At 43.9% G+C, this 17428-nt stretch overlaps 1 protein-coding gene across 1 annotated transcript; it reads right to left on the bottom strand.

Annotated features, from left to right (window-relative positions):
- Window positions 1-2751: 2751 nt before the first annotated feature.
- On the bottom strand, window positions 2752-17282 carry lrrc2 (leucine rich repeat containing 2; the record flags this gene model as incomplete). The annotated part of the gene is made up of 14 exons (XM_084457501.1): window positions 17104-17282; window positions 16771-16846; window positions 16510-16581; window positions 16214-16322; window positions 15830-15959; window positions 8093-8242; window positions 6578-6705; window positions 6291-6352; window positions 6013-6169; window positions 5558-5694; window positions 5193-5338; window positions 3728-3880; window positions 3475-3593; window positions 2752-2801 (listed from the first exon to the last, which is right to left on the bottom strand). The coding sequence occupies exons 1-14, from the start codon at window positions 17139-17141 to the stop codon at window positions 2752-2754; spliced, it is 1527 nt and encodes a 508-aa protein (XP_084313627.1). The 5' UTR covers window positions 17142-17282.
- Window positions 17283-17428: the final 146 nt, after the last annotated feature.

The following is a 17428-nucleotide window of genomic DNA, read 5'->3' as shown; positions in this document are numbered from 1 at the left end:
TACTCTAGTATATTTCTGAGTCTAGCCCAGCCTGGGCCTTACTCTAGTATATTTCTGAGTCTAGCCCAGCCTGGGCCTTACTCTAGTATATTTCTGAGTCTAGCCCAGCCTGGGCCTTACTCTAGTATATTTCTGAGTCTAGCCCAGCCTGGGCCCTACTCTAGTATATTTCTGAGTCTAGCCCAGCCTGGGCCTTACTCTAGTATATTTCTGAGTCTAGCCCAGCCTGGGCCCTACTCTAGTATATTTCTGAGTCTAGCCCAGCCTGGGCCCTACTCTAGTATATTTCTGAGTCTAGCCCAGCCTGGGCCTTACTCTAGTATATTTCCAGCTACCTCAAATGTTAGCTACCTCTGCATACAACTAGTCAGAAAACAGATCTAGGCACCCCAATTTGGTATTTGCTCGATATTTGCTAGCTGTTTTGAAATCAATCAGTTTAAACATCCACTTTTATGTTCCCTTCTGTTACTGACTACCCTGTAAATTCTGTGATGTGTGGTTGGCTACCAATAACATACACACTGAAAGTGGTCCTACACACACACTTGCCCTCCCCTCAGTTTTTACAGTTGTGCCATATTTTATTTTTCTCAAGTTTAGAATACCATGTTGTCCATTGTACTTTCAAATGTTATTCTGGGATTGTAACAAGTCCCTGATGACATGTCCCTGCTCCTGTACCTGGGTCTGGGTCTGGTACTAGAGTTCCTGTTGCACAGCTCAACACAGTAGAGCCCACAGAGATCTGGCTTTGTCAGATCTGACTGTTTCTCATTGATTGGATTTTTCTTAAAAGTTATGCTTTGCCTTTTTCTCAAAGAGATAATTGATGTCAGAAACCGAACACAAGCTCTATTTTTGTATACAATCTTAGCCAACTTGTAAGAGTAGAGTTGGATGTTCTGTATTGACCATATCGTTAAGGTATTGTTGTACTGTACCCATTCTGTCAGCTGTTTGAACATGACATACCTCTACACCAGTTGTAGTATGAAACAGTTCTATAACTTAGGCTAGAGACCGGAGTCTTTTAGAACTTTTATAAAGCAGCATTTGCTCTGTTTAAAGATCCAGGCTATTTTATGTAGCCACTATAATCGCTAAATGGAAGAAAATAAATGATAAATCAGTTATGCAGATAAGATACAGATTTCCAAGTTAACTATACATATGGTCATCTACTTGGTTACCAGGTGAACTGTACATACAGCCATCTACTTGAGTCTTGCAGTGTACATGATGCAATTGTTTGCTGAATACTGCACCTTAATTTCAATAAATGTGTGCCTAAAATTATTTTCATGTTAATACTTTGAGCAGTTGTTACTGATGTCTTTTTTTTTATGACGTTGAATGATGTCTATATGAGTTGTGCATTTGTAATTGCTTTATTTGATCTTATAAAAATCTTTAGTAAACCATAAGTTTGAATATCTATCTACAATATTAATGATGATAATAAAGAGAAATGTATGAAATTACATTTTTATTTTGTTTTTATTTTCTGCATTTACATTGAAAGCCATCCATTCTCTATAATTCATTCAATCTTTTGACTAAAGAGTACAATTGTGAGTATGAAACATTGATATGTTATCAGTATGTACAGTAATACTGTAGCTTCACCTAGTGCACAGTACTCTGTTTCATGACTCACAGCAACTAGCCACCCAGGACCAGACTGACTAAACTTTGGCTCATGTTATTTTCTACCTTTTCTGCAAAGGCTTCCTACCTTACATCTATTCCTCCATCAATCAAATAATTCATTCAGACAATACATTAGAAAAATAAGCCTGCCTACATTCAGACTTTTCACTATTGCATGGCAACAAGAGTTTGGTCACATCAAGCACTCCAGCAACCTGGTATCAGCTAGCATGGATGTACAGAGTACAGACACAGCTGGGGAGAAGGTGCCAGGGTCCCTATCTCAAACACAATTCTCAATTACTAAGGTCTCAAGTCAAAAAAACAACAAAAAACACACACTTCATGCTATAATGAAGCAAAGTGTAAAAATCGAATTTGCGCACGAATGAGACACTGTGTCTGTTTTCATGAGAGCCATATTGACAACGGGCTCAACCTATCTGTACTGTACGTCCCTGTGTGGGTCATGTGGATTTTAAATCAAATTATTGCTTTTGCCTATTGTTTTATAGCAGTCAGGGATGAGCTCTGTCTCTGCCACAGATACTGTCTCTGTCGTGACAAGGGTGCTGTGGCCTGTATGAAGGACTCCTTGTTTCTTTAGTCTTCAGGGGGAACCAAAACAAGACAAGCTCATCTCCTGACTCTTTGTCTAATTCTATATATGTATAATCTGACTGGGATTACCCTTGCCAGATAGAAACATTGCTATCACTGTGCTCTCTCATGTATGTTAAATAAATATATCAGAAATACTGATGGTCTGCACAAGTTCTCCTTACTGATTATTAAAAACAGTTGGATTCATTTCTTCAATTATCTCAAATCGTCCACAGTCCTTGCGTGTATCATCACAGCAACAGCAACTGAATGTATCTTATTGGCTACCACTATTTACAGCAGCAGTGACTTTCCACAGAACAGTCTCCTAATATTGGACTTGATAGACACTGACATGTGTCATATATAAAGTGCTGCAGTTCTTAAGAACTCTTCTTCTATTTCTATAGCTTTTACAGTCCATCTGTCCTGGAGTGTACAGTAGTGTGTAGGATATACAGCAGCTTTGTCATCATCCATTCCTCTGTCCCTTCATCACAGCAGACAGGAGAGGGTCACCTTGGTGGTGGAGTAGGGGACTGTGTCTGCAGAGGAATTAGTTACAGTGTTATTGAATACCATGTGCATCTGCTACTGGATCATTTAGACCTCTAGGGGGTCTTTATTCAGCCACACAGCACACACAAGTATATATACACACGTGGGCAGCGACACAGCACACAACACACACACATCCAGCTTCAGGTCACAGGTGGAAATTTTTCTCTGCATTTTCCCCATCCAAGCTGTCCTTCTCCAGGGGCAGCCAGGAGCAGTGGGCAGCCTTGTCAGTGGCGCCCGGGGACCAAATCGGAGTGCTCAGTCCAAGTCCTGGTCAGGGACCAGACTGAAGAGCATCTGTTCTTCTGCATGTTTTTCATATTGGGTTCTTTGGGAAGAAACCCTTGCGAACTGTGAGGTGACCGTGCTACGTACTGTGCCGCACATGACAGATTTTGGGATTTAGTGTCTCCCTCAAGGACACGTTGACACACTGCCGGGAGCTGGGATCAAACCAGGAACTTTCTGATCCCCAGCCAGACACTCTACCTCCCGAGCTACGTGTCGCAAACAGCTGATTTAGTCTCTGTTATGGATTTCTAAGTCATGTTCTTTATGATTATGGTGAAGTACTTGACTTACATTATAAAAAAGAATTACCAGCTAACCCACTACTGACCAGTCATGTCCATTATTGCCCAGAATGTCTGACAGTACCTCTGTCCTTGAGGCTGTCGATGTATGTCTGGATGAACTCCTTATCATCTTCCCCCTGCCTGGAGTTCTCTTCCTTGTCCTTCTGCTTCCCCACTGGGTTGTCAAAGAGACGGATGTACCTATTATAGGAGGAAAAAGTACAAAAGTTGTAAGAATGTATGAAAAGGTCACGAGTCTGGTATTGGACTTGACTTACTGTACGAATGCATTTGTCTGGATGTGAGCAATATAGTACATTTTAAGCCATACTCACTTGAGGTTGGGATTTTCACGTAGTGGGGAAGGGTAGCAGGTGAGCTCGTCGGCGCTGACCACCAACATCTTGAGGGTGGTGATGTTGGTGAGACCAAAAGGCAGGTAGGACAGCTTGTTCTTGTGGACGAACAGAGTGTCCAGATCTTCCAACCTGTGACAAATACAAGGGATATTGGGAATTACTGTGAGAATAGCAGTGTGTAACTCTATTCATGATCATTTTCACATGGTGCTTATTCTACTTCACATACAAAGACCACACTCATTAACGAAGCACAAGCAAGCCATGGTGACAAGCCATACAAATGAAGTTAATATCACTTTAATTCGCAGGCCTACCAATGGTGTCTGTCCTGCTTACAATGTGCTATATTTAGAAAATTGTATTAAGGAATCTTGGCAATAGAGAGGACAGATGAGCAAGAGGCCTGTTCTTTTGGCAAAAGGGGGATTGTTGAGCAGGTAAACAACAATGAACATCAACAACAGCTGCAGCAGTAAGTGTGGTGGATATGTGACCTGGTTGGCAGCTTGGCTCTTCTCTGCTCCGATCTAGTATGGTATGGTATGGTATGGTATGGTATGGTATGGTATGGTATGGTATGGTATGGTATGGTATGGTATGGTATGGTATGGTATGGTATGGTATGGTATGGTGTGGTATGGTAAATTATGGTATGGTATGGTATGGTGTGGTGTGGTGTGGTATGGTATGGTATGGTATGGTGTGGTGTGGTATGGTATGGTATGGTATGGTGTGGTGTGGTATTGTATGGTATGGTATGGTATGGTATGGTATGGTATGGTGTGGTGTGGTATGGTATGGTATGGTATGGTGTGGTGTGGTATTGTATGGTATGGTATGGTATGGTATGGTATGGTATGGTATGGTATGGTATGGTATGGTATGGTATGGTATGGTATGGTATGGTGTGGTATGGTGTGGTATGGTATGGTGTGGTGTGGTATGGTATGGTATGGTATGGTGTGGTGTGGTATGGTGTGGTGTGCTGTGGTGTGTTGTGGTGTGCTGTGGTGGGGTGGGGTGTGGTGTGGTATGGTGTGGTGTGGTATAATATGCTGTGGTGTGGTATGGTGTGGTATGGTGTGGTGTGGTATGGTGTGGTGTGGTATAATATGCTGTGGTGTGGTATGGTGTGGTATGCTGTGGTGTGGTGTGGTGTGGTGTGGTGTGGTGTGGTGTGGTGTGGTATGGTATGGTATGGTATGGTATGGTGTGGTATGGTGTGGTATGGTGTGGTATGGTATGGTATGGTATGGTATGGTATGGTGTGGTATGGTGTGGTGTGGTATGGTATGGTATGGTATGGTATGGTATGGTATGGTGTTGCCTGCTCTGCTCAGCTGGGCTGTAAAAGGGCTGCTCTTGACAAAGTTATACTATATAAGTTATAGTGGTGTGAACAGCCTCGTCTGTTCTCTGAATCCTGATGATTCTGTACCTGTCAATGTCCTCTGGCAGGTCTGTCAGCTTGTTGTTACTGATGTCCAGGAACTGCAGGCTGGCCATGCGCAGGACACAGATGGAGATGCTGGCGAACTGGTTCTCTGCTAAGTCCAGGTGTTTCAGCTTCTTCAGCCTGCCCAGCTGAACCAATCAGAGACCAGGATGTACAGTGTGTGTGTTTACATAGAAAACAACAGCAAGAGCACAGATGATAATATTAGTCTCTGCGATGCTAGATCCCCCCCCCCCCCCCCCCCCCCACACACACACACAAACACACTGTACATCCTGGTCTCTGATTGGTTGGTGTGGTGTGGTATGGTGTGGTGTGGTGAAGTGAGGAATCATCCTGCCCCTCACCTCGAAGGGCAGCTCTGAGAGGTGATGGTTGCCCGTGAGCTCCAGTCTCTCCAGGTTCTCACAGTTTCCCAGCTCAGGGGGAACCCTGCGCAGCTTATTGTAGTTGACGTTCAGCTCCCTCAGCTGGGTCAGCTTACCTGACACAATGAACGAGAGAGAGAGAGAGAAAGAAGGAGAGGGTGAGAGAGAGAGAAAGAGGGAGAGAGAGGGGGTGAGAGAGATAGAGGGAGAGAGAGAAAGAGGGAGAGAGAGCAAGTGTAAATCATGGATTTTTATGTTCACAGCACTTCCATTCACAACAATGCTTGTTTGTTATGGGAAATAGCCCACATTTACTGTTGAGAAAAGATATCATCACAATCACAAGGGTCCTCCCACACACAATAGTTTTAATTAATGTTTAATTACATTCAATTAATATTCATACAATTACATTACATTCAAAAGTAGCCTACCTATCTCCACAGGCAGCTCCGCAATGCTATTCTTGGGGATCTCTAGCACAGAGAGGTCCTTAAATCCGACTATGTACTTCGGCAACCGGAGGATCCTAGTTCCTCTGATGTGCCACTCTTTCAGATAAGTCATTTCTTGAAGTTCTCTAGGAAGGTCCTGGTGTGGAAGATATCAAACAACAAATACATCTGACAAATACACTAAGAATCTATCTACAAACAAATAGTACAGAAATACCCCCCTTCATCAAACACAGTTAAGATGTTTTAATATTTACCATCCATTTTTCCCCCTCCAGCTGAAAGATGAACTTGTTATCCTCAACCAGCTGCCCTGGATCTGTCAGAAACACAGGCAGACAGAGCTAGTCTATGTTTCTGTAACCATACAATAAGAAAGAGAAATGGAGAGAGAGAGAGAGAGAGAGAGAGAGAGAGAGAGAGACAGACAGACAGACAGACAGACAGACAGACAGACAGACAGACAGACAGACAGACAAAGAGAGGAAAAAGAGAGAGGGAGAGGCAGACAGAGAGAAAGAGTGAGAGAAAGAGCTGGCCCTGCCTGTTCCTGGTTCCAAGTGGGGTTGTATGTCCTGTAGAGCTGACCTCTCCAGGTACTGATGCAGTAGCGCCACCTCTCTGGCCTTCAGAGCCTTACACTGGATACGGTACTGCCACTGCTGGTCGATCCTACACACACACACACACACACACACACATACATGCACATGCACGCGCGCACACACACACACACACACACACACACACACACACACACACACACACACCACATGAGGTGAATTTACAGATCACTTATTGAAGTGTACGCTAGCAGAATACATACAGAAGGCACACAGATGGAAAGACATGCGATGATTCATGTTCTCATGTTCTGAAATAAGCCTCACCTCTGCTACTGTACAGTAGGTGATGACAAAAACAGACAGCTGTGTGCTACGCACACTTTAGTTTAAACCCTGACTGAGGCATATAAGAATGTGAGAGGATTTGAATGTACATGGTGATGCTTTGTCAGTGGCTTATAGAGCCCTGTGCATATCCTCACTGATATTTATACATAATATATATACACTCACTGGCCATTTTATTAGGTACACCTAGCAAAACGAAAGCAGTCTAATACAACAGTCCTTTAATAAATCTCTCTTCATGATTGTTATAATCTTCACTTTATGTTGAAACAGTTTACGAGAGCTGGTGATTCAACTATATGATCATTTTGGAGGATGTGCCACGTGTTTCTATTATTTTGGCCATCCTATTTCAATCAAAGGGGTGGCCAAAATAATAGGAACACTTGCTAGTACAATGCAATACAACTCAACAGCATCACAAACTGCATCCTCAAAAATGATCATATAGTTGAATCACCAGCTCTCGTAAACTGTTTCAACATAAAGTTGAACACTTTTGGCCTGTTAGGCCCTGTTTGGCCCTGTCTTTGGCTGTAGCAGCGGAGTAGAAGAAGATGGTGAGGATGGACTCGATGACGGAGGTGTAGAAGAGTACCATCATTGTCTTTGGAAGTCCGAATTTCTTCAACTGCCTTAGGAAGTACATCCTCTGCTGTGCCTTCTTCACACGGGAACTGGTGTTTAGTTCCCATTTGAGATCCCGGGAGATGCCCAGGAAGCAGAAGGAGTCCACAGTGGCAATCAGAGAGCCATTCAGGATGATGGGGGAAAGGAGTGGTATCTCCCTGAAGTCCACAACCATCTCCACTGTCTTAAGAGTATTGAGCTCCAGGTTGTTTTGGCCGCACCATGACAGCAGCTGGTCAATCTCCCACTTGTAGGAGGACTTGTCTCCCTCAGAGATGAGTCCGATGAGGGTGGTGTCGTCCGCAAACTTCAGGAGCTTGAGAGACTGGTGGCTGGAGGTGCAGCTGTTGATTTACAGGGAGAAGAGTAGGGGGGGAAAGGACGCAGCCCTGGGGGGAGCCGGTGCTGATGGTCCTGGAGTCGGAGAGGTTTTTACCCATCTTCACGTGCTGTTTCCTGTCAGACAGGAAGTCGGTGATCCATCTGCAGGTAGGGTACTACAGTAGTGTACTAACCTGGCCAGTGCGCTGTTCTCTACCCTCTCCTCCTCCTTCCTCTGTTTCTTCTTGTACTTCTTCACCCGGACCTCCCACATGCCTCTGATCAGCGACAGGTCGCAGACGGGGACGTCCACCCTCTTCTCCAGCACCATGGTGACTTGGTCTCTGGGGGAACACCAAAGCCAGGGCCTGGGTCAGCTCAGTCTGGGTAGACTTGACAGGTTCCATAAATCCTATATTTAGGCCATTTTGACATTGCAACCTACTTTCTATTCTATATCACCGGACGGATACACCTTGCACAACGCAATATTGGCCCTGACCCCCTTTGACAGAGTAGAGTACACAACTTCCATCTATCCCAAAATGTGTTCAGTCAAACACAACCACACCCCACCATGTTTGTTTCCTCACTATTCTGGGTCAAAACATTGTATCTGGTATCTGCTCTAGTTCACATGACATTTGTGAATAACCAGGTCATCATCTGTATATAGAACCCTGGTAGCAGTAACTAATATTTGAAGCCAAAGGTGCCTGAGGCCTAAAAATAAACTCATCAATCACTACAGCATTTTCATGGCAACAGTCACAACAGCAATGTGCTTTACTCCACTATAGGCCAGCATCTCTCTGCACAGATCTGTACACAAACAATATGTCTGTCTGGTATTCTCGATCACAGGAAATATCAGTAGAATAACACTTAAGATAATTCTCCATACTATTTACCTACAGTTATACAAACCTGCCTTGCTCAAGTGACAATCCAACGTCACTTGGAGACAATTTAATGTAAAGGGAAAGAATGAAGACAGACAGTCAATAACTAGACATGCTGAACTAATAACAGTAAGTACCAAGCCCTCCTCCTACCTGTGTTATACCAGCTTATAAGTCCTACTCAGTTACTGCAGTCCTAGTGGGTTCTTCTGGGTTACGCCTTCTGTTTTGCAGTTCCGTGATTCTAGTGTTCTGAGGTTCTGTGTTCCGCCTCTAGTCAACAGCTTGTTTACCTCCAGTGTAAATTTGAAGCCTCAGTGACTCAAACCCCCAGCCTGTCTGACACTCTGCTGGGCGCTGACCAGTGGGCTATTTTTACATCCAGGAGGGTGATATGACCCTCATGTCACTTTTCCTGTGAAAGTCACATGAAGATACCAACATATTACACCCAACGTGAGACCTGATGTCTCAATGCTATAGCCCCATCTGTGATGTATGGTGACACACATGACAACATGAGCTAAGTATGTCTGCCTGTCAACATACAGCCAGGGAACAGAGATACTGTATAAGAATACAGTACTGTACCCTGGTCTCCTCTGGCAGAACCCTGCCTCCTAGGGCTGATCCCAGGCTAGTCGCCCAATGTTCCCCCAGCCCTCTATCAGACTATCAGGATTCTGCACACAGCACCATCAATATAACTCACACCTTATTGGCTGAGAGCCTCCTCTGCTGTTCAACAGTTCCTCCACATGAAGGTGCTGTAACACCTCAGAGTCAGGGCTCAGCCAGCCCAGGCAAGGCTGGGGGCAGAGGGAGGCAGAGAGGGAGAGTGGGAGATGGATTGGAAGAGGGAGGAGGAGAAAGAGAGAGGGAGAAGGAGGGGGAGAGAGGGAGAAGGAGGATGAGAGAGGGAGGAGGAGAGGGAGGAGGAGAAAGAAGAGGGAGAAGGAGATGGGGGAGAAGGAGGAGGAGAGAGGGAGAAGGAGCCGCTGTCCTTTCATCCTTCTCAGTCTGAGCTAATCCCTGCAGGGTTAGCCACGGAGCTTGATACCCTCAATATTGATTCAGACGCACATGTTGTTGCTAGTGTGCTTAGCGAGAGGTTTTATTAGACGAGGCTTAAAGGGACTCTTCTCCAGCACATTCAAAATAAACTGACCAAGTATTAGGGTCTAATAATGTAATCATAGTGTGGTATCAAAAGGCTCTCTCTGAACTATGAATAGCTCCCCTGAAAGACCGTGTTTGCCTTAAGACCTTTGGTGTTCAGTATGTCACGCCCATGGGAAATGTCAGACATGTTATCACATCGCTTCCAGAGACTCCCCAACAGAATACTGTTACCTCCGTCATAAAACTGGAACTCGCCACACTGCCTGTTAATGCAAATTACATCACTGCCAAGTTGTCAGTTGCCAAGAATCACTTTTCTTCAGTGCACACACATGAACACACAGACACATACACACACACACACACACACACACACACACACATGCACACAAACAAACACATACGGTACACACGTCCTTAGTGTTGTCCTCTAAACTTGTGTAAGTGGCACGGTGGCACTGTGCTTTGCACTGTCACTTCACAGCTTCACAGTCAAGAAGGTCTGGAGTTCGATTCCCGTTCGAGTCCTTGGGACGCTCTTGGCACTGGGGGGCATGTTCTCTCCTGGGTTGTCAGGTACTCAGATGCATCTTTCTGGGTGGAGTTTGCATGATCTCCCCATTACGAGGGTTTCCTCCCAAAAAAAGAATCCGCTGTCCTGTCCAATCCCTGACCAGGATTGATCCCTGGGCGTGGCTCCGCTGTCCTGTCCAATCCCTGACCAGGATTGGTCCCAGGGCGTGGCTCCTGCAGATGCCCACTGTTTCTGGCTGCCCTTGGAGGAAGGATAGCAAGGATCGGTCAAAGGCAGATAACCAATTTCACCAGTGACAGCGACACGGCAATGTGTGTGTGTGTGTGTGTGTCACCCATTGCATGTGCACGCATGTGTTGGATTGTAAAGTTGTGTGACGAATAAAGACTTCTTCTAATTGTTGTCATTCTACCTGCAGGGCCATCACAGGTGTCAGAGATGCATATAAGAGCATTTCTAGTTGTCTTCATTGTGAATTTCACAGTGTGAGTAACATGCTGTCTGTCATTTATATTTATACGGGGACATTCGATTAACATTATAACAGAATCGAACATAATGACAGAAAAATTATTTCTAGATGACATCAGTTCACAGCCAATTTATTAAATTACCCCTCTGAGTCCTCAGTCCAATCAGTATTATCTTTGAATATCACAGTCCACAGAGTCCACAGAGTAGACCTCCACACACACGCACGCACGAACATACACACACACGCACACACACAAACACACACACACACACACACACACACACACTTGCTTTCCAGTAATCTGATTCGTCTCCTCTGCTGCTCTCTTCCTTGTCACTCTCCTCTCTCTCTCTCTGCTTTCTTTAATCTCAGTCACATTACCTTCCTCAGAGGAGGCACCAGCCACCAGGCCAACCATTCGAATCCAATTAGAGTGTCTGATATGATATCCCTGCCTGCCAGCCAGACGGACTGGTCAGCCCACATACGGAGCCTGTCTCTGGGGGTGTGGGAAGCTCGGGGAGGCGGACAGCCCATATAAACTGGTCCCGGGTCAGATGTGGGCCGTCCCCATTCATGGTGTGTAGAAAAGTCACTGGGGAGGAAAACCTGATCCAAGATCTGTGCCTTGGACTGCAAGGGTCAGCTAGTGGTCAGCTCAATAGAGATACTATAGGCTCCCTGATCAGTGTCATCACACCAACCATCCCATTGATGGGATGATTCGCCCTGGTGTCCAGACTCCTCTCATAAAAGGCTACACGACAGAAGGACCTTGTGTTGCTTGTTCTTAAATAAACCCCTGTGGTGGAGGAGCCAAGAGACAGAGGGGGCACCAGAGAGGCATCAATCTATCATAGTGGAGCGGAGAAGAGAGGTGGCATCTGCATGTACTGGTCGGGTCTCTGCCACCACATCACCACTAAGGGACTAGGCTGCATCTTCTGAGACTTTGAGACAGTTGCTGAGGGATAAAGACTCATCACAACAGAAGGTTTGTCACAGTTATCTGTTCACTAATCAACTTAGGATGGTTTTACAGAGCCCATCTGTTAATCAGCCTTGGTAATATGTATTAAGTGGCAGGTATTTTGACTCCTGGACCATAACAGTGGTGACTTTGTCAGGAGACATATGATCGGTATACTGTTAAAAATGATGGACATGTAAAAAATACAAGTTAACTGCAATATCAGAGTATCAAATCAAAATTGTATTTGTATACTGTAGCATGATACAATAACAGTATAGTACAATAGCTAGATGTTAAAAAACGAGCAAACAAAAACTAGCCTACTAATGGGATATCAAATGTTTTCAACTTATAGGAAGAAAATATGAATGTGGCGAAGATCCATGACAAATTTTTAATAAAGACCTTCTGGGAACAGAAGATAGAGAACCACTGCCATCAGTTAGAGAACGAGGACCTGCGGATGGAGAAGAGTGCCTTGTCTAAGTAAGCGGCTCACTTGATATCTGAAATATATCTTCAAATGTTCAAAGGTGATAAAGGTCACTGATTTAGTTGAAAATATATTCATATGACCAGTCATTTATATATCCTGCCAAGTGCGGAGAAACTAGAGTTCCATTACAGACTGTACCAAGGATAGTGTATCTAACACCAGCTTGTACTAGACACATTATAAAGAGCTACTCCTGGGGGCAGATAGGGACACCTCACCCAGACAATCACCTCAGAGACGATTATCATAATGCTCACTAATTGGTGATAATGCTCACTAATTGCAGATGTGTTTACAAAACCACTCTTACCCATGTATCCCTCTATCTCCCTAACTACCCCACCCCCCACACCGTGTCCCTTTATCTCCCTCTGATATGAGCAGGACTGGAAAAACTCTGCAGGGAAACTGATCTGATAATTAGGTTATGTTGAGTGATGTTGAGGGTCTGGCTGGATATTTGGGGGGCTAGAAGTGCCGCGTGCCTGGCTGTCATACAATATCCTTCTCTGCTGTAAGGTCAGGGGATTACCAGAGGCAGAACAGCCTCACGGGAACAAATGCAATAAGCTGAGGAAATGTGAGGAAGGTGACAGAGCCGGAGCCATCCTCACTGTACTCTACTGTGTGTGTGTGTGTTGTGTTGCTCTTAGGATAACACAACACACATAACATACAAAGAACAGCATTAAACCAGGATAAAAAATACTATTTTCAAATCACTTACATTACTGAATCTTTGCTTGATTGTTCTGGTGTGATAGAATGTATGTAACCAATGGGTTGTTCCCAAAAATGCAAAACCCAGCAACCTGACACTCCAGGCAGCCTCAATGAAATGCTAAAGTAATTGATCTCAAAAAGTATTTTGACCCAAGTCTGGTGCTGCTCTGGGTATTTTTGTGTGTTGTTACTGAGGAGAAATGGATGGAGTTTTAATCTGTATGGTGGTCCGGCTGCAGGTTAAGAGAAGACTGGGTCCGGAGGCTGGAGAATCGGACCAAACATCTGAAGAATATGAATGAAGAATTTATGAGGAAGGAGAAAATGGCCAAACAAACATAATTTAACAGTGTTGTTTTTGTCTTTTCTGTATCCTTATGAAGTGATTTAAGTGTTTTCTGATAACTATAAACGGTTGTATTCTATCTTAATAGTTGTGATGCCCCCCTATGATTGGGAAGAGTATGCATTTCAAAGTTTATTATTAAGTTTAGAAGACTGTTTGACATGAGGTTGTTGATAATGCTGATTTACATCAGTTGGCACCAGTTTAGCATCCCATCCCAAGCAACTGTTGGGAAACGTGAGAATATTCTTGCTATTACGAACCATGGACTGCATTAGAAGCTATGAGCTGACAAACTGAGTCAACTGACAAATATTAATGAAAAGAACCAAACACACATTACTAATCAGATTTAGTTTTATTGTCAACATGGATTTATTAAATCCCAATATAGATGTAAACACCAACACCATAAACATATTTTACATGATGACAACAATGTCAAGGCAGAGCCCCCAGGGGGAGCCTAGCTCACCAGCAGCTCCTGACATGAAGCCCTTTAACACAACAGGTGGTCTGAAGGGCATTGTCAAGTACAGTAACACTCCTCTCTCCCCTTAAGGCTTCCTGGAACCACACAAGCCTGACTGATGGTCAGTTGGACGTCGACACTGTCTGTCATTATGTGTTTATCTCCCTGACAGACAGACGGCATGGCAGAGTGGTACACCTAGAATACTGATCCCTAATACCCAAGTTGACAGATGATAGCAGAACTTGATGCTGACACTGGCAATAGTTACTGACACTTATGCACGCGCACACACACACGCGCTCGCAATGACTCGCACTCTGGCACTGTTGCTCAGTGTGAAAGACAAAGTGGAGACGGACACATTTTTGACAGACACACCCTGGTAAAGCTCTGTTGATGGAAACAGGATGGATTACATACATGAAGAATATGAGACCATAAAACACTGATTCTTTCTGACTTGACTAGGGTGGTATTGCATAATGCTGAGTAATTCATACATCGAGTTTTGTTTGTAGCATTGATTGTAGCATTGTTGTAATGAGTGCTTGAATTTTAGTTTAGTGTCATGTTTATTACAAACCAGCCATCATAAATGATACAGTCTGACACACTGTCAGGACCACAACTCAGAAGAGAACCATTCACAGGTCAGTGATAACATGGCAACTCATTCACAGGTTAGTAATAATAATAACATGGTGAACCATTCACAGGTCAGTGTTAACATGATGAACCATTCACAGGTCAGTGATAATAACATGCTGAACCATTCACAGGTCAGTAGTAATAACATGGCGAACCATTCACAGATCAGTAATAATAACGTGCCTTTGCATTATTTGGCAAACTTAAACAATGTGAACCATTCAACCCCAATTCGATACATTTCAACTAAAAGAAGCTCCAACATGATGGTCAACCACCAGTTGAACCTATACTGTAGGACCTACAGAAATGCTCTCAAACATTTCATCTTCCCTGTTCAACAAAATAATATGCAACATGCATTAACTTAAAGTAGGATAGCCTGGAATTTTTGAACTAGGGCCTCATTTTTACTTACCCATAATGTTGTTGATTGATGGAGATTATTTTCATTTGATTCCATGTTGTCCGTCATTCATTTATTCACGACTCGCTAATGCTAGTGCAATCGAACCAAACTGGCTAGCATTCAAAGAAAACTCACTTAAACACACCAGTGCACCCAAATCATTCAAATCAAATATGAGGACAGTCGGTCCGTGGTTCAAACATATCTCTTTCGAACGTGGCCATTACAACTTGCTGTTGTGTTGATATTAAGTGAATCTGCTGTTCTGTTCGTTGTTGTCGAGTTGTTGTTCTGAAGACAATAGCTCTGGCTATGTGGCAACTTGAAGTATCGCTCCGCCTCCCTATTTACAGAGACCCATTAGGTCCGGTATAAAAACCCAAATGAACCCCTGACACTGTCCTCATATTTGATTTGAATGACTTGGGTGCACTGTGGTGTGTGAGTTTTCTTTGAATGCTAGCCAGTTCGGTTCGATTGTGCTAGCATTAGCGAGCCGTGAAACGCCCGAACGAGATACAGCAAGTAATCAGCTGAAAATTATCTCCCTCAATTAACATTATGGGTTTGTCGAAAATTAAGACATGAGGTGAACTGGTCTTTCAATTTTCAATCAATAAAGATATGGTAGTTCTGTAGAGTTTATTGCACTCAGAAAAGGTGATAGTAGCCTACCCTTACTTACTAGGGCGTCAGGTTCAGGGTGGACCTATAGCTGCTCCCTGGTTTGGAGTCAAACATCAACATGTTTACACCACAATCACATGCCAGGAACACTGTCAGGTGACGAGGGGAAAAAAAGGAGCTGAAGAGACAGGCAGGATTACTTCTTCTTCTTTTTGCTCTTCTTCCCTCCCTCTCCCTGCTGAGAACTGGTGTCTCCTCCTCCTCCGCCCTTCTGGGTCCTGCTCTTCAGCTTAGGGATCATTTCAGCCACATAGAACATCACAGCTTTACCTGTCCACAGCAGGAAGGAAGTATCTGTGCTTCATATTTCTAAATAAGGCACCTAGGACAGTTAACCACCTGATGAGATGTTTCTATTCTACTATGGCCATTTCACCTTGGCAATTGCCATTTCACCTTGGCAATTGAACTGCTATAGAGTAAGCAATTTAGAGCCGTGGTGAGCTACGAATAACTTACTTATTGAGAATGAGAGGATAACAGAAGATGTTTATAAACAGCCAAAGTACTAAGTTAAGACTTACGAGAGGAGAATTTCTCCTGACACAGACTCCCATCTTCCTGTTTCAGCTGCACGCGGACTCTTCCTCGAAACTGTACATCTCTGTTCAACTCTCTGGGGTGCAAATTGTTCTGCAACACACACACACACACACACACACACACACACACACACACACATACACACACACACACACACACACACACACACACACACACACACACACACACACACACAGATAACCATGTTAAATGAGCTGTTTAGAAAATAATCACAGAATGGTCCACGATCTGCTGTAGTGTGTGGTGGTGGAACTACCTCAACGAGAACATTCATCCCAGCAGCAGTTAGAACGTCCCTGATCTCAGCACAGGAAGGGTTCTCCACCGCCTAGGAACCTCAGGGAAACAAACATCAACGTGACATATACAGGTGGGTAACTGTGTGTGTAGGTCTCCACTATAACACCTGAGAGAAACATCCTTACCCAGGTAAACGAAGAGCTACACTGTTGATATTGACATTAGAGTTGACCATTAACCAAGAGAAGACATTCTCTAAGATACCATTTGAGTTCACCTTTTCAGCTGCTATCCTACGACCTTCGTTTAGAGTCTTCTTGCTGTTGATGTATACAGGATATATACATATAAACCTGGAAGACGGGAAAACAGATACTCTTGGCATGCCATATATCTGTACAGTTCTATATCAAGCATCCTTTAGCCATTGTTTTGCGGTGTCATCCGTCCGACTCTCACTGAAGAAGCAGAATAGGCTACTGGATAAAGATTGCTCAACATCATACTCAACACACACCATACATCTGTAGGCTAGAACTCCTAGCTAGCAACGTAGCTAGTAACCAAGCCTAAGCTAGCTAGCTCAAATCCAAAAACGAGGTTAAATTACCTTTCTTTATCGGCAGGATTTGTTGTTAGATGGGCCATTTTCCGCGAGATATCTTCGTTTGGGGCGAGAAATACGAAGCTAAATGATTTGGTGGGTTTTCAGTAATCTAACTGGCCATGTGGTTTGCAATCACTCGACTGACCCACCCACCTACGCTTCTAACGCTAACGTTTCAACAATCACTTATACGCCATTAGAATTGAAATACAATGAAGCGTCTCTGCCAGTCCCCAACTGCAAAATATGTGCCTGCCCCCAAATTGCCCACCAGTAGCCTAAAACTTGTATTCAATTTAAGGAGGACATTTCATCGAGAAAATAAACC

The sequence above is a fragment of the Borostomias antarcticus genome (genome assembly GCF_949987555.1).
Source record: "Borostomias antarcticus genome assembly, chromosome: 23".
Classification (NCBI taxonomy): Eukaryota; Metazoa; Chordata; class Actinopteri; order Stomiiformes; family Stomiidae; genus Borostomias; species Borostomias antarcticus.
The sequence above is the reverse complement of the archived record's forward strand: the minus strand, read 5'-3'. Positions and strand labels throughout refer to the sequence as shown.